The sequence below is a fragment of the Gasterosteus aculeatus genome, chromosome X (genome assembly GCF_964276395.1).
Source record: "Gasterosteus aculeatus chromosome X, fGasAcu3.hap1.1, whole genome shotgun sequence".
Taxonomy (NCBI): domain Eukaryota; kingdom Metazoa; phylum Chordata; class Actinopteri; order Perciformes; family Gasterosteidae; genus Gasterosteus; species Gasterosteus aculeatus.
Window position 1 is genome coordinate 19,477,447 of NC_135698.1, and position 25,548 is coordinate 19,502,994.

Genomic DNA, 25,548 nt, shown 5'->3' on the forward strand with positions numbered 1-25,548 from the left:
GGTGCAATTATTTACTAACTTGGCTACTGGCCATTGATCCTGGAAGGATTCTGCATGTTTGACAATGTCGGACCTTTTGCACTGCCTGTGTATTTACCTTCCAATCTCTAGTACTCTCAGCATTTAATACATTATTTCTGCCTGTAAGATTTATGTTGCAGCATCCACAGGGCACACTGTTCGCCCCTTAATGCTCTGTGTTGGTTGGCCTCAAGCTGTAACGCCATGGTAACTGGAAATGAGGGAGATGCATAAGCGCTCTGTGGGGAGAAGTTCCTGCCCCCCCTCGTCAGTCAAACCCCCTGGCGAGTGTCTCTTTACCTGCGAGGCCACGGGGACTAATGAAGCTACCAACTTGTCTAGACTACACTGTAGCAGTCCCTCCAGACGCACAAATTACACTCCAACTCACAGGTGAGACGGGACTGGTATGATGCAAGTGCAACAGGAAATGAAGCCAGTCAGAGGTGAATCAAGCACGTGGAAGAATTTAGGCTTACAATAATGTTTTGAGTGTGGTGATCAAATATGACTGGCAAATATGAGGCAATTCGGAGTTAATAGATGACCTGATTTTAACTTTGATCGCCCAAAGTCAACCATTAACTTATTAACATTATGTGAGGTCAACAAATGGTGGTTGGGTGCTACAGAGTTAATTGACAGCAGTTATTTTTGTCCATGCCAGCAACATTTATATACAGTACAGACTACAATGTATTTTAATCCAGTTCCTTAATCCTTTTGCTCTGCAATTGGTGACATTCTCCCTTCACCCAGTCTGCGTGTGCGCCGATCGTTATTTGGGGATAAACAACAAATAAATTCAAATGCATGGTCGCAAACAAAACGCTTGGAATAACCTGCAATCGGATCTACTTCCATGGAGCAAAATAGTAAAAAAAAAAAAAAAAAAAAAAAGATTATTTCATCATTTAGGTTAGTGAAAAATATGTCGTGAATCAACTGCGTCATCCAGCTGTGTGCAGAACATTATACTGAGATCGAGCTTAATGAAAGCGGGCAAATAATGTCAAGCGGGAAAACATCACATGTGAAGACAGCGCGCCGTGGAGGGACGGGGGGACGGGGGGACGGAGGGTGGGACTCCGCCTATTGATCAAAGTCCATCCTCCTCCCTTTTGTCTTTTCTTCAGTTTGTTAACTTCTCCAAAAGCCGCATGGACTCCGGGTAAGGCGCGCAAACCTCCCGGCATGCCGTCGCTGCATTTGGTTGGAATTTGGCACATCCGGAACAAACGGCGGCTTTCACCTCGTTTCCCTCAATCGCCGTTTCATGGAGTTTTTGGGGAAATTGTTGATTGACAGCACAGGAGCGAGGTAAGAAACCACGTTTATCAACCAAAAAACCAACCAGATTATGATGTGATCCGATCGTGTCCAGCAAACGAGTGCATTCTCCGAGGGGACAAGCATGAGATGTTGTGGAACCATTTAACGTGTTTGAAACACACTGTGGTTTTAGTTCTCCGCGGTCTGCGACGCTTTTGCTGCGGCTATGAAAATCACTTTTTGCCGTGATCGCGCTTTTGCGCCATGTTTTATTTTCATATTATTTGCGTTATTTTTTTTTATTTGATCAGGCCGGTCACGGCAACAAGCGCGTGTCTTCTTATGTAGTCTGATCAAACATTTGACCAAAGAAAGGACATGGGAAGACGCTTTTGCTTCTTGAGTTCCCCTTTTATGTTTGCACGTTAGGCATTTTATTGGTTTCTTGGCCGGAAATAAACTTCCTTTTGTTGTTGTACAAGTCACGTGAACTTGCTGACATCTTCCAGCGTGTCTTGTCCCGCGAGCCGATAATCGATCACCAGATAATAACTACATACTTCATTTATTTTCCCCCCACGTGGTTTAAAGCTCAGCTTATCAGTGTGGACGCTTGGAAGTCCCACTTTACCTACAGATCTGGGACGCACAAACACGCACGCATGCCCGTGCATACCCGTGCGTGCAGTTCTCATTAAAACAAACAAAAAAAAAGAAACATGCCTTTGCAGTTTCCTTCATGCACACATGCCTAAACCACGTCCCCCTCACGCAGACAGCCCATCGCTCTGTGGAGCGGTGTCCACCGGACGAGCATGAGGGATGGTGTTTCTTTCAAATGCCCCATGTATTATTTTCACGATTTTATTTGTTTGCAGTTTTGCCTGGTCCACTTGGGTTTTTTACAGCTGCACACAACTATGTATGTTCGCGTGCATAATATGTATAGTGGCATTCCGAATGTGGCTGTCAGTCAGAATCCTCCCGAGCCAAACTGGTCGTGTCAAGCAGGTTGAATTGTACACAAGCTGTTGCGTTACGCTGCCTTCACGTGCCTGTTGGAAAAGACCGGAGTTGAGCAAGATTTTAAAAGTATAAAAAAAAAAAGGCTTGCATTTTTACTGGTTGATCTTCACTGATGTTGAAGTTTATTTCCATGCATGGTAGTGTATAATTGTGCTTCTATATAGGAGAAGTGGATATCTAAAAAAGGAACTAGGGTGTGAGTCAGAGTTTGTGGTAATAAAGGGAAGAAACGTTCCACTGCGATGTTGGTTCTCAGGCCATTAACGCAAGATAAGTACATGAATGATGAGTTGATAAGCTTATATTTTGAGCCAGAATGGAGCTCTTCGATGTGACTGATGACACACAGTCATCTGAAATGAGCCCCTCTAAGACCATTAATATTAAAAAATATTACACAAATGCAATATCGCATTGTTTTAGTCCCATTGTCATTTTCGTATTTTGGGGGCATGGCCTTTATTTCATCACCACAAGGTTGGCTGGTTTGTTTATTACAAAAAGTGGCCACTGTCATATCGGCACTCGGAAACGGATTCAAGAATATTCCTTGCAAAAGTGTTACAAATCATCATCACACCTTTCTACTTTTTTGCTGCTTTTTTTTTTTTCACCTATGCATCAGCTGAAAAGGGTTTACGTGATAAGCCACACGTTTTGTCATGTTAACAAAATGCCTCAGGGCAGTTATGATCTAATCATAGCTATGACTCATGGTCGTTATGTTATCTTTGTGTGCTCAAAGGGTTTTTGTCTTACGGTCTATGATGTCTGAGGTGTTGTTTCAAGCTAAATAGAAAGATGGATTTGCATCGATACAAAATAATAAATGCCAGTGTCTAATTGTTGTTTACTATATTCACAGGTCTGGAGCTACTTCATTGCACCATAATACCAAAGGGCCATATGATGAGCAGCCAGCCAATGCCCACCGTTGTTGACCCGGTGTTTCGAAGCAAAATGCCCCTATTGGACGGGACCATAGAATCCACAGGACTGTCGAAGCCACAAAATATGTCTGATTTCCTGGGTAAGCAGATGCTGCAGTACGGCGGGGCCTACTTCTCTTATGATCCCAGAGGAAAGGACGGCGCGGGATTCACTTCTTGGAGCAACTCAAAGAGCTCTCTGGTCGATGCCAGAAGTCCCGTGAGTCCCCTTTCTGGCATGGAGGGACAAAACCACATCATTTACAGGCAAGACAGCAATTCCTCAGAGGAGGGCCAATGCCATTCTTCCCCACTGTATCATGCCAGAGCAAAACAGGGCTTTACATTATTCGCTAAAAGTCCTGGGATCAGCAGTCCTACTGCTGGGGGCTCAGGGGCTCATAGAAAACCCCAAACTGGAGGTGAGAGTTCATCTCCTCCATCTGAAAACGCTGTTTACTTAGCAATTCCTAAGCCAGTTTATGTGCACAACCCCTGCTGTAATGAACTGGGCTGTGTGATGACACAACGATACAGCCTGGAACACGGCTCTCCGAGGATGCCAAACACTGTGTATGAGCACGATTGGATGCAAACAGATAGCCACTACACAGAAAAACCACTCATCCAGAGGAAAGCGCAAGACACCGTGCCGCAGCAGAGAGGTGTACAGATTGAGTCCAGTGCAGAAAGACTAAAGAGGATGACTGAAGGGACGTGGAGCCCAGGTAGAACGAGGACTTTCCCTGGTAGGATTGACCCCAAATACAGCAGTTACCCATGCACCCCGACTCGCACACTGTTGGGTTCTCCAAGTGAGCACAGCCAGCATTTACAGAACTCCCCCAGAGGTTACCCTAGCTTGTACACCTCCCATCCCGTATATGAGCATATGACCTCAGAGGTTTATCGGGAACATTCTCCCATGACCAAATATGGCCAGCTAACACAGCACCCAATGTTTTACTACTCTCAGGCAAATGCTGAGGTAGAGAACGGGACACAGTTCAAGCAGAGAGAAGATGTGCCTGTTATTGTTAAACACACACTCTCAAACCCCAGGGAGCATTACATCGTGCCTCCGTCGTTTCACGGTGAAATTCCATTGCCAGGCACTGAAACATTGCCAAATCATGCCTTGATGCAGGGTTTTGACTATTCATATTACGCAGTTCCCAGATTTAATTTAAATGCAAGCCAACTCCGAGCCGCCCCGAAAAGGCAACATGCATCCCCTGGCGTAAATTATTCCCCATCCGTCCAATACGTGGAGCACCCCATGGCCCCTGCAACCAATCTACACAAGGACAAACCCAACACAAGCCTGCGTGTTGGCCAACCACACACCAACTTCCCACTGCTACGTGTGGAACAAACCAGTCCTGCCCGGCGTGGAAGCCAAGCTGGTCTCTCACCATCCAGCACACAGACTAACAGATTTTTTCACCCACTCAACAGCCTGCACATTGACCGATCTGTCTTTCCACCAACTGGCTCGAGTATGGACAGAAGGATGGACTATTCCGCTTATGATGCCCAGGTTACGTGCCCAAAAATGGCAAGAAGCCTTCCTGTTTCGCCAGCTGCATGGCCGCCCCGGTCACCGCATCACAGTTCAGATCAAGTCCAGGCAGCTGTACCTCATTGTGCAAACGTCCGAAAAATAATTTATTCCCCTGCTGTTGCAATAGGAAATAAACAGGATGGCCCCGTGTCCAGTTCAGGCCCTGCTGCTCTGAAAGGGGGCCCGAAAAGACGTCCTTCTCAATCCCCTTCACCAATCAAAATAAAAGAAGAGGATATGGATGAATGTGCGGTTGAACTCCATAAGAGAAGACGAAGGGCGGAAATGGAGAATGGAGAAGCAGGAAATGAAACGGACTCTCCTCCAATGCCAATAATTGACAATGTCTTTAGCTTGGCACCTTACAAAGTTTACCTGCAGGCATCTGGAGAGTTATTTCCAGGCAGAATCGGCCAATCAGCTGAGCAGCGTGACAACGAAACCAAGAAAGACGTTAAAGCCCAAATGCCCAATCGAGATGAAAAGCAGTCTGTGCTCCGTCTAGTTTCCAGAACAACGTGTGCAGATACTCACATGAAGAAGCCTGCTGAAGAGATCTTTGAACCCCAAAATATTAAAGTGGAAGAAAACGTATATCCATTAGATCCCTATGGGTCCTCAAAGACTCCTGATGGTGGGAGGTACTGCAGCGCATTAACAATCAAAAAAGAACCTGAAGAGACCAGTTCATGCAACAGCGAACCAATGTTGTTGATAAAGAAATGTGAACCTGATGAACTTGAAAGTAAACCCTTGTTAGCAGATGAAAAAGTAACCTCAGATGAGTCCAAACCTGGTGGGGTCACTGCACAGATTTGTCTTGAGAACTTGTCTTCTCGGGCCCTGCAACCCAAAGCCATTACTCCTCCTCAACCACCTGGAAGCAAATTTGATTTTAGAAACATTCCTCCCCAGAGTCTGAAACTTTCCACCTACAAATTATTCTTTTGTGATACAAAGCAATCTTTCCCGGCTCCTGCACAGCCAATAACCCAAGTTATAGTCCGCAGGCACTTCTTTGAGATGCACCATTCACTCTGCAAGCTGGTGTCCGACTTTGTTTTGGCTTCTTCAAAGGAGGAACTCCGAACCTGGTTGTCTCAGTTGGGACTTGATGAAGCGACATCTCCTCCAACCAAAGTCCAGAAAGTGTCTTGTTTGTTGGGGGTAAAAGCCAGAGAGGCGTGGCTCAATGAGGAGATGAAGTCAGCGCTTGATACGGTGCTGGAGAGGATGCGAGAATACACCGCCCAGGACCGCTGTCCTTTTCCGCACGTCATGCGGACGGGGGCGGTGTTCCTCCCCATGCTGGTGGTGAAGGAGCTGCTGTTTCCAATGGTCCAGGGCAGCTTCATCGACCAGGTCCTGCAGGAGCACAGAGTGGAGCTGCGGCCGACCACGCTCTCCGAAGAGAAGCTCCTCATCCAGTTCCATAAAAGAGCCTGTTCCTCCAGGCTCAGAAGACTAATGTCCCTCAAACACCTGCCTGACATTTACGCTGACGTGGTCAACCTTTTGTATCACACCTGTGTCTGCAAACACCTGGGTGAGTGCACAATCGCTTCAGAGCCACCGAGGTGATATAATGTCAATATCTTTTGAGTAAAAGGACAGTTTATTTTGGTCCCTGTCCAAATGAATGGCACTCTAAGGGGGTACGGTTATATCTTGTCTCTTTTGGGCCAGACTAGTTGGAGGTGTTGCAGTAAGAAACAGTTGTGTTTTTCACCACAGTGTGCTGGGCATACAAATATATTAACTGAAGAGCTTTTTTTTTACATTATTTTTGAATAGCTTCAGCACTTCTGCTCGGTGTGCAACACATTTAGTCAATAATGTAGAGTATATTAGTTAGGCTGCTCTACAAATGTCCCGTTTCACCTCAGTGATGAGTGTGTAACAGTGTGTGAAAAGTATGACTTGACTTCTAAAAAGCTACAGTTCAGGTGGAACTTGTTTAAAATGTTCTTCATGATAGGTCATAAGACTGCCTAGAATACATCATATGACAGCCTACTTTTCCTGTACAAAGATAAGTCTAGTTTGATTATTCGACCATGTGATATGGTCCGCATGACTGTCAAAGCAACCCTTCTTCCTGCATTTCCTTGCATATTTCTGGAAAAATGTGACCAACTTATCCCTCTATAGTTTATAATAAAATATTATATTTTGATGGACATTTCCTGAAGTAGTCTTTTGGTAATTTATATTCATCATTATATTATTTCTGCTTTATTGGCCCTTTTTGTAAAATACAAGTCACATCAAACCTTAAATATTCAATATAAAATCCATCTATTTTTTACAGAATCAACCTCACCTGATGTCCAAAAGAAAGTCCAGGTATATTATTTTTTTTTTATGTTGTCCGGCAATCTCACTGCTCTTTAATTTTTTTCTGTTTTAGAAAGAAAGCTACTTTTCTACAAACTTTCAGCGACTACTAACCATAACTAATCACAAGAAATTGCATGATCGCATTATGCTTGCTATGGTGGGTAGAGGTGAGGGTGCTAAGCTGGGCAATGTGTGGAAAAATAAAACTCTCCTTCATGCTTTTGCAAGATAGCATTGGTGGACCTCAAAGATTGTGAAGCAGTGCAGTCGGATCACATTACCAGAGGAAGGAAGTGAAAGAACGCCACACACACAGAAAGGATCGTGGACCCTTTTGAGAAGATGGGGATCATCACCCTTTAGCTGACCAGTTCAATCCCAAAAACCTGCATCCGTTCTGTGTAGTCATAGAGGGAAGTGAGACTGGATGCTTGGTGCTGTAAGAAAACAGAATTTAAAGAATCAAACGGGCAAAAAATCGTTTAAAAAAAAATGGATTGTCAATAAATCTCACAAAAAAACTAGTTACAAAATATGTTGTCTTTATTGCTGAAAAGCAGCTCAGTGATCTCCTAAAGCGACCAGACAGTAGCTTTTCTCAATTTTACTCTAACAAGAATGAATAGTCCATTTGTTTGTACAACTTTCAGTCGGTGCTCTAGGAAGCATTTCTGCTTCTGTGTGGTGTATGTGGGGTTAACTCCAAATCAACTACAGTGCCCACGTTCATCATGGAGAAGAAGCATGACACCCTGTGCAGGGATGTGGCTCATTTCGGTGTTTTTAAATAGATCACAACAAAGGAGGGCTTTGGCAGAGAGGAATACGCTACTTCAGGCTTTGGTTGCACAGACCAAGTCATTGTTGGCTTTAGTGCTTTCATAGGACGATAAGAAAAATATATAAATCACATCTTTACATTGTTACCTTCAAACATCGATATTTGACACAACGGCTACTCCCGTGGCCTTCGGCCCCGTCTCTGATGAAAGGGTGTTCAGTGGTGAAGGATCGTGCCGTCCACTCACCAGTTCTCCTAAATACTCTCTCATCGTTGTCGAGTCCTCAATGTGCGCTATGGGAACGTTCATTTGTCAACCTGTGTTGCATTTTGTGGTTTTGCTAGCTTGCTTTTTTTCTTTTAGGAATCGTTTGCTGAACTTCATTTATTTTATTCACATTTTTTCACTCTTAAGTCAACAACCAACTTTTTTGAAAGATGTATTATTCATTCTGGCTCGTCCTAATTGCCAAACTCCCTGTGTTGCAGGATTAGAGATGGACGATCCTGATGAGGGAGAGACAGATGACGGGGGCGAGGAAACTCCTGGCCGCAGGAGTCCTGCGTTTTCAGACATCAGCGCCTCGCCCTCAGAATCGCCCCAAGCCAGACGTCTTAAGGACCACGACAAAAACCTGAGTAGAAGAAAAAGCAGGGTGAAGACCAGTTCGAGGCGGATGTTTCTGGACAACAGTTTGTCAGAGAAGGAAGAGGACGACGACCCAAAGACGACCGGCGGTGGGGGCGTGCTGGATGCGTTCAGTGGTCGTCGGCGCCAAGACCCTGAAAATACAGCAAGTGGCTGTTTGGTTTCACGGCGGGATTCCTCGCTCATTCCACATGGCGCGACTTTAGAAAAGTCCTGGATGTGTCCTATAACCTGTGACGCGCTTTCTCCATCCCCCAGTGACACGGAGGCCGAGGAGCTCTCCAGCCTGCAGCCCGTCGGAGCAAAGTCTCCGGATAGATCCAAGAACTGTTCAGGCGTCATCCTCAAGCTTAGGAGGATGTTCAGAGGTCTAGACAGGAAAAAGGCGTGCTACCAAGCCGTCTCCTCCTCGGGGTCGTTCGCCGATGCTCCCCACGTACACACCGACGACGACGGGGAAGTGAGCGGCGAGACGCGCCGCCACAGGAGGACGCGCCGAGCGACCCGCAGGTGGCAGAGAACCTCAAGACCCTTTAACGGCTCGTCCAAAAGAAAACACCGCTCGGTGGTGAAGATCAAATACTGTCCCTACGTGTCGACGTGCCACAGCCCCGAACACAGGAGGCGATGGGTCCTGCGCTCGGCCGTCCAGAGGGCCATGAGTTTGTACCCCGACCTGGTAGGGAAGAAGATCCGTCATCTGTATGAAGAAGTTGACAAATCAGAAGTGTGGTACAGAGGGGAAGTGCTGCGGGTCCACGAAGCCCACGCCAACCCGCTGAAGACTTTATTTGAGGTCCGGTATGAGAGCGAGCCGGAGTGGAGGTACTACCTGGAGCTACTGATAGACTATAAAAAGGGCTGGCTCAAAATCGAAGACGAGGACGACCAAACTAATGTCTAGGTGCCAGTTTTGCGTTTTGACGCGGCACACTGCGATCACGGGTCTCCTGTGGGCTGTTTTTAAATACTTCTCAACAGCAGGCCGATGCACTTTTTTTGTAATAAAGTCCACTTTGTAACAGCAGTCTGGAGGCAGCAGCCAATGAGCAACATCCTGTAATGTGTTTTTTTTTTTTAATGGCTTGTCTTTCACATCATGAACAGCTTTTCTGGTTTCTTCAACCGTCGTCGTGTAAAAGTGCAACAACACTGTAAAGTGATGCAAAACAAATCCATGTCTTTTTTTTTTTCTTTTTTTTTTTAATAAACCCTGAAGTCTGGTATTTATTTGCATTATCTGTGTTTCTGCTGAATGCTACTGAAGTTAGTGACTCGTAGAAAGTTATTTTGCTAGTAAGAAATTAGATATCAAATATGATGTTTAGAAAAAAAGTTTCACTGTGAATTAGCTTGCGTTCTACTGTAAACGTCTATACAGGTTTACTCTATTAGTGCCTGTCCATCATAAGAGTGATTTGTTTTTTTATTGATTGTTGTTGGTTGTAGCTGGATAGGCATTAATGTAGTTTTATACTAAGCTGCTAAAGGACTTTGTCATAGCGTTTTAACCTCGGTAAACCTTAACACCTTCACCTCATTTTGTATTTTGGATAATTGCTGTGTTTTTCTGCAGATTAAATTGTTTAAGTGTCACTTTCTCGTCTTTTTTAATGATTTCATGCGGTTTAAGCAACCATTTCTCCCCTAAAAATATACATATATATTTTAGGAACAACTTGAGTTGTAGAGGTGTGATGCCGTTACTGACTAAACATGCAATGACTCCATTTCATTCATTTAAAACATTGCTTTTGTGACTAACCTCTTTAAGAGTTAATCACAGCGTCTTTGTCCCCATCTCGTGGCAGAATATTTAGTTCTAAATTCTTTTCAGAGAATTGTTGGTACGGTGGAAACGTTTTTTCAGTAATTGCCACAATAAACAGTGGTAATAAACTTAAAACACACCGTATTGACTCTGTTGGAAAGCTTTACAAATGAAATTGGCTTCTGCCCCAATTAAACAACCACCCATTCCAGAAGGATGTTGCAACATTTTGCACTTTAATATTTTCTCCAAAACAGACAACTAATTCTTCCCACATTTTTCACTAATAGGAAAAAACACCTTTCATTAGCATAAAGATAGAATATGTAGAAAAGTGTTAAAAGTTTTTGGATGTCTCAATTTAATGCTAGTAGCTGCTTGTTACTTCAAAACGGTTATTAACTCCTAGCAGACACAATACAAACAGAGTGAGCCTTGGAGTACATTAGGATCACAGCTGGAACTGGTGTATCAGGAAGACCGCCAAGAGACAAAAGCCCTTCTGATCCGTCATCAGTGGTGTGCGACTTCAGACTAGATGAACTCAAGGGCGACGTACGAACCACCTGATTTCTATCACACACCAAATAAAAGTGGTACAAATAAGCAAAACATTTAACGGAAATCATCAAGAGAGTCAGCAAATGAAATCCACGCAACTACATCATAAAATACATGATGCAGAAGTGCATCACAGATGTTTAGGTAATTAATAGGAGACCAAAGCTACTCTAATGACTCACACAGTACTCTGGAAAATTAGATTTAGGACATTTATTCAAATAAACAATACAGTTTATAATTTTCTAGGATAAAATAATAGTTCGAACACATTAGAAACATTTTGGGAGAGAATTCCCCAAAGATCAGAAACTGGGTTAAAGGATGTTTGATGACAGCTGATCAGCAGCGCCTTCCAGTCCATCTAAACAAGACCGCGATATTGCAGAAACGTGAACGAGCACAAACCAAGAGCTCGACAACCAAACTCTCCACCTCATAGAACAATGCAAAATGGAGGGGCACTGACGTCTCAAAGTCGACTTCTCGACTCATGTGCGGAACGAAAACAACAGAAAACAAAAGGTTTTCAATGCAAAAGCATAAACGGCATTATAAAAGCAGTCCCACGACAAGTTTGTCCTATATTCCTCATCTGTCTAAGGGTCCGTCCGTGTAGGCTCGGCCTCTCGGCCTGCGGGCACGGGGGCCACGGGCCTCATGGTCCCCGTGCCCGCTGGCAGAGAGGGGGGCCGGTCCACGCTTTAGACCGAGCTACACGGCCACCCAAGTATTTCCTGCGAGAGCGATGCGAATGCCCGACCCGGTTAGTCCGCGACGCGGCCCAATTAGCAGCACGACGGAGACGTGCGTGTCGGGACATTCCGTTACTCTCATTCCATCCGCGCGGCGCGAGCTGAGCTTTAAGTGGACGGCGAGCGCCGCGCCACGTCGGGAAAGAGGGGAAAAAAGAAAAAAGAAGAGTGAATATCACTCAGTTTGGCTCTTAAAATAATTAGTAATGTACTTCAATGTTTAACACCTCTAAAACAACAAAGAGGGTTTGGCGAAAGGTTAGAACAGAGGGACACGGGGCCGGTGCGTTCGACCTCAACTTTGAACCGTAGTGTTTTCTGCTCTTGCTTTTCCGACTCGGCTGTGCTCTTTAACGGAGTACTCGGATTACCTGACAATTGAGAGCTCTGACTTTTTTACGGGGTGGGGGGGCACCCTGTTTATAATGATGGGAAACACTGAACTGGCAGCGGTCGGTTATTAAACATTGGCCAAATAACCAGTATGTTCAGGCTTCATGAGCAAATACAGAATCCCTGTGTTCATTTGCAAAGCCGCATTAAGACACACATCACTTTATTTAATACGCTGCTTGCAAGTCGCTGTGTGCCACTCTCAATAAAACATTTAGGACAAACCCACGGTCACGAAGATGCTTTAACGTTACGTGAGGAAGAGGAGGAGGAGGAAGAGGAGGCGGGTCCATGTCGATAAATACCAACTTCCCGCCACTTTTCCCACCCGGTGTCGCTCCGATCTGCCGGCGCATCGCGGAGAAAACCAATCGGGTGTCTGGATGCTAAATGTTTATACTTCTCATCCAATCAAATGCACTGTCCTGATAGCGCCATTTCTCTGGATGGGTTTTTTTTGTGTGTGTGTTTTTGAACTGCGACAAGCCGGAAGTAACGAGGCTGTTTTTGTAAATGTAAGGAGTAGAAAGTACAGATATTTGCGTGAAAATGTAAGGAGTAGAAGTAAAAAGTCGTCTGAAAAATAAATACTCCAGTAAAGTATAGATACCCCAAATTTCTACGTAAGTACAGTAACGAAGTATTTGTACTTCGTTACTTGACACCTCTGCTCCACTTACATAGCAAAAGCACATCCGTCTCAATATTGGTGAAGAATAAACATTTCTAAATTTCAAAATGGTGCAAACACGTGCCGCTCTTGCTCTTTAATTCTCGTGCATATCAACTATTTACAAATTGAAAAATACAGACTTGCTTTTTTGTTCTTCTAATGTTTTTTGTCTTTTCCCCCCTGAAATGTCTATGCCCCTTTGCCATCAGCCTATCAGACAAGGAGCTCAGCAGATATTGCAGACATGGCGAGGACAATTAAAGCTGTGTTGAAAACATTTTCACACAAATGGTAAACAATTCAAAATTAAAACAAAAAAAAAGATCCACAAGCAAATAAAACAAAAAGGAAAATAAGATAGTTCAGGGGAGGTGGTACAATACAAGCCAAAACAATGCATTTGTTTAAGATGGATTTTATGCTTTCTCAAGACTCCACTGTGTTTCTAACAATACTGTAGTACACTTTTTTTAATTACTCTACCTTTCATTTAAATATAATTTATTTTGAAGATTTTGTTAAACAAATTGAGGAAAATGATGCAAAAGTGGTTGGTTTGCCAAAGGAGAGGCGGCAGAAGGCCCGTGCTGCCCTGTTAAATTGCATCAGCGCTCTAGTTTGTCAGGATACTCAAGAGTCCGTTGCATTGGGACGTGTCCTCAATCTTCAATGTACTCCCACAGGTCCTTCTCATAGCCTTCATGCACGTGCTGTAGCAGAACTCTTCGCCTGCTCTCACAGTATCTGTAGAGATCAAAACATTTCTTAGCACCAACATCGATTTCAGTAACAGCGGCAGCAGTAAAATTGATTCTGCTTTTACTCACCTGTACTTATCTTGCACTTTCTGCTTGATGTCCTGCAAGGAATCCTGGGAGATATCCCGCTCTAGGTACCCAGAGAGTACCTCAGTGGCATTTTCCAGGTCTGCCTGGTTATTCTGATGAACGCAAAACATGATTACAAATTTCCCACTGGGGACGAATAAAGTATCTATTTAACATTATCAGTGAGTGGAATTTCAGTTGTTCGTGATAACGTCCCCCCACACGTCAAAGCATCCTGCATATGGCTTCGTTTAGACTACAGGAAGCTCAGGTGGGTTTCCTCACATTCACCCCTCCCAATCTGGTGAGGAATCTGGTGACTGATTTAGTCTTGGGCCTTTGTTAGTGGACTAGTTCTGCGGCAAGGAAAAATGTGGTGGGATTTCCCCTTTACCCTCCATTAGGGAATCACAAGCAGTTATAATGCATTGCTAAAACTAAAGTGGGCAACATTTCGGCCGTTTCCTCAAGCCAACCTGTTTTTATGAATATGAGTGATCAATTACAATGGAGATAGAGCAGTCTCAACATTGCTGTCTCGTATAACAGTTTGGTAAATGGTATATGTATAATAACACGAATCCTACCTCAAAAATAATGGATTGGTTGTTCTTCTTGAGGTAGAAGGCAAAGACGTATGTGAACATGAGCGTTGAGCGGCACTGGCACAGCACGTCCACAGCCTTCTTCAGGAACTGCACCTCGATCCAGGACATGTTGTGCTGCTGCATCTCCTCCATTTTCTGCTTGACCTGAGCGTAGAGCTTGTGCTCAAAGCGCAGGCTCTGCATGTGGTTCATGTAGCGGTTGCAGTAGAACAGGTACCTCTGCAAGGCGGCCCTGGAGCGCTGCAGTAACAAAGCATTGAAAGAGCCTTAACTCAAACACACTCGACTTGACTCATACTGGACCGGTAATGTTCAGACACACAGAGTGCAACATTCAGGGACATGTCAGAACTCTGCACGCGTTTCAGGCAAGTTGATCTTCCTCGGTGTGCAACAATCAAGAGGAGGTGCGTTTTAGTGTCGATACACAGTGCAACATGACTTTTATCATTACCTCTTGAGCATCTCGGGCTGCCTTCGCGTCGTCTTCATTGTAGCGATTGCAGTTGTACCTAGAGCATGACAGCGAGGTCAGAACCATCGGCCATGTTTGCCACCAGCTACGATTTGACAATAATTGACGTTTTCATGCTTTCTTACTATACATAAAATGTCTGACAATGCAGATGTTAGATGTTTAGTAAGACACGAGACGATACAACAATTTGATGGTTGACTGATTAGTTTTCCACAAATACAAAAGGTTTAAATGAAAACAAAAGCATGGTCATTTGCTACAGAAGCCATTTGCTCTTACCAGGCTGAGCCGTGGGGCTCCCATGGACCCAGACACACCCAGCAGAACTCGGCCTTGCAGTTCTGGTTCCGACAAACCATGTGATTGCAGCCACCATCCTTTTCAATGGTCACATGGCATTTTGGACACTCCTGTCATGAGAGGGGAGTAATGAGTTGTAAGTGTAAGTCTGCTCAATGTCAAGGGTTTGAAGTTTTTTTTAATGAAATGTTGAGAGGAATTCTAGCAAATGAGAAACAGAAAAACGTGTTTTAGGATTGTAATGTTTAAATTTAACAGGTTTCTTTTTTGGAGGGAATGTCTTTCATGAATCTACTGTGACAACTTGAGGGTTTGTGCTCAAGATAAGGTACAAATATGTGATGCAGTTTAAGCTCTTTAAACGATTAAAATGTTGTTTTTGCGATCATTACACAATGACTTCCTTTTAACTGGAAGCAGACAGAAGGGTCCAACTAACAGATAATCTGGATTCCGTACCTTAGTATTTGCTGCAATCCAGTTGGAAGTTTCACTGTCGTCGTCGCATTTCTTTATCCATTTTCTCAACCACTACAAAATAGTTCAAACAAGAGAAAGAAACCATCACGTAATGAAGCCTTTTCATCCGAATAGGGTTTTTTTTCCTGAACGTTTCTACAAGGTGGGCACATTTCCAGTCGGCTTACCTTACACTTGACGGGATCATGCCAGTTCTCTCCACAGTTGAAGCTGCACCACGAGTCAAATTCACACAATGTTAATTAATCACTTTTAAAACTTCAGTAATAGCACTTCCAAACCCCGTCTGATGGAGATTTTGCTTTAAACAACCAATCTCACCAGAACTGACGGCCACACTTGCACCTCACTGGCTTGGCGTCTGGGTACTGGACTTTGACAACGTGATGGCAGTCTGGTGCAGGGCACCACTTTAACAGTCGATTGCACTTAAAAAAAAAAAAAAAAAACTAATTAGAGGTGGAATATCAACACATAGGTTCATGTTTCATGGATGCAGCACAAAGAAGGTGCCTGCCTTTTTCAAATACTGCATAACAGAAGAATAGCGTAACATCAGAAATCAAGGCTTCATATTAAATATTCATATTCTGAAAAAAAGATTCCAAAGCTTACCTCTACAAAACTATTTGTAATTAAATGCTGGTACTTCAACTTCACTTTAGAATCTGTTATGAGGCGCCTGTAGGAGAGGTCAAATCACTTATTAGTCTTCCTTCACATTCAGTGCAAGACACATTGCAGGAAACAAAAAATATTTCACGAAGTTCAGGAGTCGGCTTCTAACTAAGCAGTTGTTGGGAAAACTTGCTCTGCGTAATTCACAGTAATTCAAGCAATACAATGTTCCCATAGAGTCTGTGAGCTCGCCTGCGACTGTCATCCCAACAGATATCCCATTTAGCACTCAGTGTTCTGTGTTAGCTGATAGTCGAGGTGATTTGTGCGTCCTATGTTCTGAGTAACAACACTAGAAGGGGGCCGGTCCAGATCACCCAGTGTTAGTGTTTGTTGTTCGAAGTATTTTACCCGGAGATTCAGGGTTAAACACGTCACTCGTATCCGATTTAACTCGCTTTCCTGTCATGCAGGAAATAAATATCCTGCTAAACCATTTCATGAGCAATATTGCATAAATCAGTAGAAAATGCATTTCATCAAACTAAATATTGACTTGAAACGTTGCGTGAAAACACTGATTGGTATCTCGTTAACTTGACAGATCAGAATGTAGGTCAAGCCAATTAGTAAGCTTAAGAGGTGCCACGAGAGATTAGTGTCCATGCTCTCACATGGAGCTTTATTTCATTACACTGCAGGCTAACATCAACATTGCAAAGGAGTTAAGTGGAGGTTCAACTAAAGAGCCCTGCATCGAAAGGCACAATGTTCCCAATATGAACTTTATATTGAAAGATTGTACGGGCTTCATTATGTGTTCAAACTTTTCAAGACAATAGTTGCCCCCCCCCCCCCCCCCCCAAGTCTGGAAGTAAATGTGTGCATATGTACCCCCCCCCCCCCACCGATCTGTTTGTCCGACTAATCGCCACGTAAGTTGTAAACCCAGAGGAAACACTGAAAGTGATATTCATTTCAGCCGTGCAGATGTAACAATGCTGCCCATTGTCTCCATTAGCTATTTAATTGAAATAAACATATTGCGTGAGGTCACTAGTTAAACTTTAAGCACTAACTCTAGTACTAGTTACCAGAGACGTCACAAAAAAGGGATAAATACCCACATTTGTAAGACACAAAGCTCTAAGCTATTTGAAATATTTATCTTTGCCCATTATGTCTATGACACGGTGTTCTTAATCAACTGTTCTGAGGCAGCCAGACACTTGGGTCATACTTATTTTCTCCATAGGCAAATATAAATGTTGTGTTATATTTCACAATATATTGGAAAATACGTTGAAGAGTTGATCCTTTAGTCCGGGTTTGAGCCAAATTTGAAGAAATCAGGTTCATGAGAATGAAGACTATTGGCGTGATGTACGGACAACACCCAAAAAAAAAGAATATCTCCGGCCAAGGCCACGCCCCCTCAAAAGCACACGGAGCAATCCTTTTTGTTTCCTGCTCTTTTCGTAACAACAAAGTCAAAAAATAGGAGCACAAAAGATACTCACATGACTGTGTTGTCATCGACCAAAATGTCACAACTATGAGCGGGGCAAGAAATGGTCTGAGAAAACAAAAAAAACAAGGCCAATCATTAGTCAAACTGCTATTAAAGTGAGGCGACGGTGGCACGTGGAGCAAGACACCCGACCCCTAGCTGCTCCCCGGGCAAAATGTAAAAACCACGGGTTCAAAATGCAATGTAAGTCGCTTTGGATGAAAGCGCTAAATGAATGTACATGAAATGTGAACGATCAGGGACTCGTGCGTACCTGTCCCATTCCTTCTTCTATTATTTTGGTGGTCAGGTAGTCTCCCCAGCACTGCATGCAGAACTTGTGTCCACACTCCAGGCCTGTAAAATACTGTAAGGGAAACGCATGTTGTGAATAAGAAGAACAGGACACCACATGATAGTAAGCACATGCACAGCCTGCCGAGTGAGATGATTCACAAACGTTCTACATTAAAGAAACGTTCTGATTATAGGAGAACAAAAACAGAACATTGCTAAACCACCTGGCCTAAATAGTGTACGCTCATCTCTGTTTGAGACAATACACATCATTTGGGAGTTGAGCACTGCAGTGTTCAAGCATTTCAAGTTGTGAAACAACAAAACATCAAAAAGTGCCCAACAGGTTATTGCAACACACAAACTAAAATAGCGTGCAAGCACATAAACATGGATTGCGGAGCCTCGTGATCACATGGTGCAGAATCTCAGCCAATGTCCTATTTCAATAGGAGAACTTTAGATGCCAGCATCAACGTTGGCCTTCTTCTCTTTATTGCCTTTGCCTACAACAGTAGGGCTGGGTAGTATAGCAAAAAATTCATATCACGCTATTTCTTAAAAAAAAAAAAAATTAAACACATTCATTTATTGACGCCGAAAAGGACCAGGGGCCACCTGACCAGCTGTTCACCGCTCATTGGCTTGTTGTGGCTGCTGGCGTTGCCACCAGAGGCAACCAGCGTCTCAACCAACTCCCCTGGGCACAAGTTGTCCCTCCCTCACTGAGAGCAAAACACTCGACTAGATCACCACTCTGTGCTGTCCTGCTCCGAAATGGTGGAACGAGCTCTCTGATGACATCAGGACCGCAGAGAGCCTCCACATCTTCAGACTCTGCCTCCACTAAAAGACTAACACATTGTAGCACTTAAGATTGTACTTATAACGCCACTCATCTATAGCAAGTAGCAAGTAAATTGGCTTATTTGAGGAAACTGCACTTTCTTGATTCTTGCTCTTCTGAGTTTGTGTCCTTATGGTTGAAATGCACTGATTGTAAGTCGCTTTGGATAAAAGAGTCAGCTAAATGACATGTAATGTAAAAGTTGTATTTGTGCATCTCTGATCTCTCGAGTTTCTTCTTGTTGTGACAGCGGGTGAGCTGTACCCAGCATGCAGTTCGGCGGTGTAATTTTATAAATGTACAACTATTAGTGTAACAAATGGTTTATGTGTCACAAGCGGTTGTGTTGTGGTGTTTTACCCTGTTGAAGAGCGTCAGGTGCGGGATATTCATTGTCATAAAGTTATAACCATGAAGCTCAATTCACGGGGTACAAATAGCTCCGACTGCTGCGCCCCGGCGTTGAGCTGTGTACTATATATTTAGCTGCCTTTTAGTGGCAACAGTTTTTAAGGTGTGTGGGGAAAAACAAAATTCAACTGTATGGAAATTTGATAGCGGTACCATCCAGCGCTACACAATAGTTATGGGACTCACAGAGTTGGGGAAGTTCAGGTAGCAGATCTGACACGGCATGTCCTGTGCCGACGATCTAGTGTTGATTGGACGGCTGCGAGGCTTCTTACTGGGGTTAATGACGTGACACTCAGAGAAAAGCTTGTCCAGATTCCCATCAAAATACCTGCATAATGGAAGACAAAAAGAAACGTGTTCTTCCAGGCATCTTCGGTGCAGACTTCTTCACTTGCAGGCTGGTAGGTTAAAGGTGACAATTGAGAATGTATTTCAGGAGATTCTTACCTTTCCATGAGCTTTTCTTTATCCCAGTTGAAGTGGCTGAGAAGTATGCGTGTTATTGTCGCAGGATTCTAGCGGAACAAGAAAGCGTTAAGAAATTGTTTTTTTAAAACAATTGCTAAATTTGACAACCACAAAAAGGAGTAAATGTGTGATGAAAAGTCCCTCCTTAGAAGTGGAATACTCTTAAGTAATGATAGAAAGCTTAATTGTCCAGGTTTTTTTACAATCTCGATTAAGCCCAGTAAATGAATTAAGTAATGTTATATTGCTAAACATAGTTTGGTTCAATAGTCCTCGCATTACAATTCCTTGTCCGTCCATGTAAACAAATAAAATAGAACAAACTACACAAGAACGTTCATGTTTTTTTTGCGATGCGGACGTGAACGACTCTGAATCAATGCGGTGACCAAACACATCAAGGGGTACGGCTTCGCTTTGGCTCAGTCGGAGTCTTGACTGCGGTTTGCTCGGTCGCGCTTCTTCCTCTCGGCCTCCTTCACTGACCTGGGTGTTTCCCCGGGCCGAGCTTACAGGCGCAATGTGTCCACGCAGCACAGAGGAGACTTGTGCCGTCGCTACCAGGATCAGTGGTTCTCTTGTCAGAAATGTTGGGAGGAAAAAAAAAAAAAACGTACATGCGAGCTGAAATTCAACTGCGATTCTGTTCACTCCGTTACTTATTGTAAGTCGCTTTGGATAAACGCGTCAGCTAAATGACATGTTAATGTAATGTAAGGAGGCAGTGACTTAAACCAAGTAAAATAGAAGAGCTGCGAGTAGTTGGCTAACCACCAAGGTAATACGTGAAATGCCATCGGCCCTCAGACCCCCACCTTCAATGTAAACATTGGATCTTTTTAGACTACAGAATGCAAGATGGAGCTCTTTATATTATAGAATGCTACATTACAATACTAAAATATCAGATATGATACATTGAGATGCATTAAAACGTTGACAGGCGAGTTAGAATCAGACTGAATATTTACACTTCTAAAAGATGATATTTTAAAATCCTATCAACCCCCCTCACACAAAAAGGTAGGACATAGTTGGGCAGCCCCTAATGATTATTTTTTTTCAGAATCAGTTATATTTTGATTAGTTAATTACTCTCATAATTATTTCATTGGTGGTTCTAAAAAGGTTTTTTTAATTAATGTTATAGAAGAATTAGAATTTCTTACTTAAATAAAATGACTGGAAACATTATCAGTATCTTCTCTTAAATACAAACAAATGTAACAAGATAATAAACTAAATAAATGTCAGAATAATATTGAATCTCAAAATGAAAAGGATTGCTGTGACTATTGAGTGATTTATTGAATCACTGTGTGCCATAAAGGTCTGCTTTTATTTATTCAATTACAACTTAAAGGGTTACGATAAATATTTTAGCATTTGATTAAAATGCCGTGAAGTTTTTCCTTTTGTGAGGACAAAGGGTGAACTGGAATTGGTGACGTCTCGCCGGCACTGCCGCCTTGAGAAAGCGCTGCGGGATGCTTTCACTTTTGGAAGTGACTAAATAGTTCTGCTATGAGGAGACATTTCCGTTTTGCATTACAGGGCACTACGTTGTTTGGTCTCCGTCTTAAATACTTCCAAAACTTCCAGGAAGAGCCAGTCTGGCAACATTGCAGACACAGGTTATACAAATCACTGCATTTCTGTAATGTAATAAGGCGGCCCTGACTGCGAACGCGATAGCTTAGTGCAGGGGTCTCGCGGCCCTCGGGGCGATATTTTGTGGCCCCCACCTTAATATGAAAGTTTATTGTTAGTGCGGCCGGCGAGTTTTATATTGTAGCAACCCCTCTGTTAGCTGCTGTGTGGGACAATGTTATGATGTTCTAGTTTGCTACTGTGTGCCTTTCCAGTGAATGCGGCATGCATGTGAGAGACATGGGGGTGTGTGTGTGTGTGTGTGTGTGAGAAAAAAATAGTGGCTTTGGATGTGCAGAGAGCACCGTACAGTTCGCCGGTCGGACCGTCAGCGCCACCTCCCAATCGGCCGTAATGGTCTGGCCCGAATGTTCGGGCCCGGTGGGCTGCATCTGTGCATCTGGCCCGCACCAGAATTGAGCTTGAGACCCCTGTCTCAGTGATTTCTGAGCCCCAGACAAACGCTGTTTTGGAGCTTTACATTTCACACTTTTGGCTAATTGGGAATGTTTTAGCAGTATTAGCAGTGGTAGAAATGCCCTTATTGTAAGTCGCTTCAGATAAAAGTGTCAGCTAAATGACATGTAATGTAATGGTAGAAGATGTAGGCCTACTCAAAAAAGAATTCCGGAGTTAAACAATCAGCTATCAATAGTAAAACTATCAAGATTGCATAATAAACATGGTATATTTCATATGTTTTACTTCAAAGACTGAAAGACAGAAGCACAATGAACTTTATTTTGTGATATGATGCTTAGTAGTTTAGAACATTATATTGTCATAGTTACCAAAACCAAATCTGAGTCTGCAAGTAACATTTCACTGACCGGTATCTGTGGTACTACACGGTTTTCCTCCAAAGTAGTCGAGTTGCATGTTTTTAAGTGCCGTTGGCTTCTTTTGTAAGGTTATATTGTGGAAGAATCATTTAGAACAGTAACATAATTCAATATTGATTTAATCTAAACTTCATAAGAAATATAAACTGGTTCGTGACCCCTTCAGTTGGAACCAGTCCAACCGTTTCTTTTTTTTTTCCTCAACCAGAGTTTATTATACTAAGACTTGGGTGTGTGACTACTGTACGCCATGCAGTTGTAATTCTGAGGACCAACCAAAGCGCAGTGTCATGTTGTTCATCCCACAGTTTTTTGTTAAAACTACACAAGCAAAAAGAAACCTGGAGTTATTTACAGAAAGTCTGAATTCCTAGCATCTACCTTTAGGATGACATATGTATTAAAAGTTCTAAACTGCACTAAAAGCTCAATTTAGATTCTCCCAAACAAAATGTGCTGCTGTTGTTTCTTTATTTTATTTCTCACAAACGTGGTTATTATATTTTAATTTAGCAAGAAAATAAGCATTCTACATCCCACTTTAAAATCCGACCAATGGTGCAACAGTAGAGTACATTGTATCATAGTTTAACAGAACACTCTGGATTTATCTCAGCAAATTAATGATTACATTAGGGAATTATTCATATTGTACCAGTTACGCTAAAATACTGAATTTTCATATAAATTCACATTCGCAATAACTTTCCACCACTTCAATTAGCTAAACCACCAGGTTTTCAGCTGCGTGTCTGCCAGGCATACCGGGTACTGCAACGCCGACATAACGTTGGTAAGTTCAGGCGAGAGAAACAGCGCGTGCTTATAGCCCACGACTGCGCAAACATTGAATCTAGAGTCCATAAATAAGCAATAACGTGGGTCGGAGGGTTGAGCGCTGCTTTTTTTTTTTTTTTTTTTTTACTGTTTTACTGAGAGGTCAAAACACGTGTTGTTGGTAACCGGTTAAAATGTAGCGCTATCACTCCAAATGCAGTAGAAAAAAAGGGTATGAAATGAAGGACTATATTGGTATCAGTAGAACTTGAAGGGTACTGGTATTGGCGTTGTAAATAATTAGGGAAGAATGTATAATAATAAATAATCAGTCATGTTACGGTCTCGTACAACCTGTGTAGCTGCGCGTTTCCTGAAAAAGCCGATATCAATCATAAAGTATGATTACTCATTAAGCAGACATGAGTCACCTGGTTAAAACGAGCAAAGTCAGTCCAATACAATAGAAGTGTGATAAATCTTACCTCCATAAAAGCTGCAGTGATGTTGAGAAGGGTGTTGATTAAATGAGGTACTCATTTTACAGGCTGCACTTTGTGTTGCCGTTGAACTGTGTTGCTAAGAGTGGTTCTAATATTTGGCCAACACTCACTGATATAAGTGGGGTGGGAAACACCTCAGAATATTTTCCTGAATAGTTCTCCGTTAAGATTTGCTTTTGTATCTGAGGCTTGCAGGGGCATCTTTGACAGCTTACGGGTCTCGACAGATGAAATAAACCCATCAGTCCCTGTAACGTCACCCCTTCATCTGCCAGGCAGATCTAGTCACTCTAGATATGAGAATGCAGTCATTAAATGCAGGAAAATTAATGTCAAGATAAGCCAACAACACTTCTGACTCCTTCTACACATTGAGAATTGAAATTCGAAGACGTGGAGTGAGATTGGAATGTTAACATGTGGTTAGATAGTTTGCCTAAAAAGGTTATTTGTTGGGGCCGAAAAAATAGATATTAAGTAGGTAGATGTATATCCTATTTTTAGAAGTATCACCATGTCAGTTGTTCCTACTGCCATGCGGCTGTACCACATCCACTGTGCTGATATTTTACCCATGTATTGTTTGAGCTTGGTAATAATGGCCGTTAAACCACCATGTTGTTAACGCTTTTAACGGTTATGTGAAATAACGTACGTTATGTCTTTCAAGATCACGTTCCATTTTATTTGTACTCCACTCAAGTTAGCTAACGTTAAGTGAAAAGAAACGGAGGCCCAATGTAACGCAAAACCAAATGGGCTCCACGGAGTTGCCCCGTATAGGTGATTTACTATGTAAGTTAGTTAACTATTGGCTGTTGCCAGATTAAAACGTGTTTGCGATCCTTTGAAACTTTAATGAAGTCATCATAAACCATCGTGTAAACGTTAAGCTAAATAACCATGAAATGTAACGCTAACTTGCTAACGAAGTCGATGACCAAGCCTTTCGTGCAACATTAAAATAACGTCAACGATTGTTATAAAAATAATTGTGAAACGTTGAATGTAGATTACTTGGTTAACGCACCAAAACTACCGTTTTGCACCAGTTGGCAGTTAACGTTACCCTAATGCAACACTGAAGACGTTATGCTTTTGCATTGAGGTGCTCGATTAACGGTTACAGATTGCTAGTTAGCCTGCTAGCTAGCTAACATTAGCTTAGCAGACGTTTCTGCCAACTTCTCAATTGGGATTAGACTACTTCCTGGCCCTCATATGGAAATGATGTTACTTAAATGTAAAACATTTAACATAGTACACGATTGTAAACCAACCTGGACAAAAAAGAGCAAACTAGTGAAGTAATATTCTTTTTAGTATTGTGTATATCGTATCACTAGTGAAACTGCCAACTTCCAGCAAGCCGAGCTAATGACTAAGTGGCTAGGCTAACGTCCATGGCCTGTTTCAACGGAAACCAAGCCCGGACCACGGACTTTCCTGCCACCTAAACACCAGGATGCCTACCTGGATGACCTCGTTGACCTCCCTGATACACTCCACCATATGCTGGAGGATCTGCTCGGCAGTCAAAACCTCGAAGCGGTAGTCCTCTTCCTCTTCCTCACCAGGACCGTGGCCACCTCCGCCAGTCTCCCCGCAGTCGTCTCGGTCTCCACCGGCCACAACGGGATCGACCAACTCCACCTCTCCCAGCTCCAGGGTGTCGTCCTCGGGCTCCTCTTCGACGCTATCCTCGCTACATTCCTCCTCCTCGTCGTCGTATTCATAGTTATAACCCTCGTCTGAGTCCATTCCTAGGGTTGTTATCAACTTGTGAAAGTCACAACTAAGTCTACAGTCTAAGGAATGTTGATTACGGAACAATACGAAAACCCAAATGATCCGAGCCTATTTTTCGGCTGCAGCGAAAATAACAACAAACCGTCGCCGCTGCTAAGCCAACAAAGAGACACAGCGTCACCAACTGACAACGTCCTTACGTCAGATGGGCCGTACAGGAAAATTAAAAGAAAAAACGTGTGTTCATATGGCGGCTTTATTTCACACTAATATGTATCCAAACTATTTTTAAAATACGCAATAAATCATTCCCATTATATGTCCAATTTTAACATCTGCAGCTCAACACAGCGGCACTTCCACCTTGTAAAATGTAGACAAGGTCTAAAGCAGGGGCGTGGCCAGTTATGGGCCAGGGCGGCACTGGCCCGCCCACATTACTCAC

General features: G+C 43.0%; 2 protein-coding genes across 4 annotated transcripts; one reads left to right on the forward strand and one right to left on the reverse strand.

The window, feature by feature from the left end:
- Positions 1–1,070: 1,070 nt before the first annotated feature.
- On the forward strand, positions 1,071–10,178 carry cxh15orf39 (chromosome X C15orf39 homolog). Of its 3 annotated transcripts, none has more exons than XM_078083439.1 (4): positions 1,071–1,341; positions 3,185–6,358; positions 7,124–7,158; positions 8,423–10,178. In XM_078083439.1, exons 2-4 carry the CDS (start codon positions 3,226–3,228, stop codon positions 8,426–8,428), a joined length of 3,174 nt encoding a protein of 1,057 aa, XP_077939565.1. In that variant the 5' UTR covers positions 1,071–1,341; positions 3,185–3,225; the 3' UTR covers positions 8,429–10,178. The 3 variants fall into 2 exon arrangements, with proteins under 3 accessions (XP_077939565.1, XP_077939566.1, XP_077939563.1); XM_078083437.1 differs by lacking the exon at positions 8,423–10,178 and adding an exon at positions 7,381–7,685.
- Positions 10,179–11,112: 934 nt separating this feature from the next.
- On the reverse strand, positions 11,113–25,491 carry arih1 (ariadne ubiquitin-conjugating enzyme E2 binding protein homolog 1 (Drosophila)). The gene is made up of 14 exons (XM_040162145.2): positions 24,828–25,491; positions 19,562–19,629; positions 19,298–19,442; positions 17,831–17,923; positions 17,567–17,622; positions 16,044–16,110; positions 15,750–15,856; positions 15,596–15,638; positions 15,408–15,479; positions 14,928–15,058; positions 14,625–14,682; positions 14,150–14,410; positions 13,563–13,675; positions 11,113–13,479 (listed from the first exon to the last, which is right to left on the reverse strand). Exons 1-14 carry the CDS (start codon positions 25,113–25,115, stop codon positions 13,395–13,397), a joined length of 1,587 nt encoding a protein of 528 aa, XP_040018079.1. The 5' UTR covers positions 25,116–25,491; the 3' UTR covers positions 11,113–13,394.
- Positions 25,492–25,548: the final 57 nt, after the last annotated feature.

What these genes read in the sequence shown, in the direction of transcription:
- cxh15orf39 (XM_078083437.1), top strand. Translation starts at nt 3,226, where the DNA reads ATGATGAGCAGCCAGCCAATGCCCACCGTTGTTGACCCGGTGTTTCGA. An exon ending in CTGTGTCTGCAAACACCTGG is followed by an intron (nt 6,359 to 7,123) that starts GTGAGTGCACAA and finishes TATTTTTTACAG; the next exon opens with AATCAACCTCACCTGATGTC. An exon ending in ATGTCCAAAAGAAAGTCCAG is followed by an intron (nt 7,159 to 7,380) that starts GTATATTATTTT and finishes TGCTTTTGCAAG; the next exon opens with ATAGCATTGGTGGACCTCAA.
- arih1 (XM_040162145.2), bottom strand. Translation starts at nt 25,115, where the DNA reads ATGGACTCAGACGAGGGTTATAACTATGAATACGACGACGAGGAGGAG. An exon ending in GGATTGCAGCAAATACTAAG is followed by an intron (nt 15,059 to 15,407) that starts GTACGGAATCCA and finishes CTCTCATGACAG; the next exon opens with GAGTGTCCAAAATGCCATGT. An exon ending in ACCAATCCATTATTTTTGAG is followed by an intron (nt 13,676 to 14,149) that starts GTAGGATTCGTG and finishes TGCGTTCATCAG; the next exon opens with AATAACCAGGCAGACCTGGA.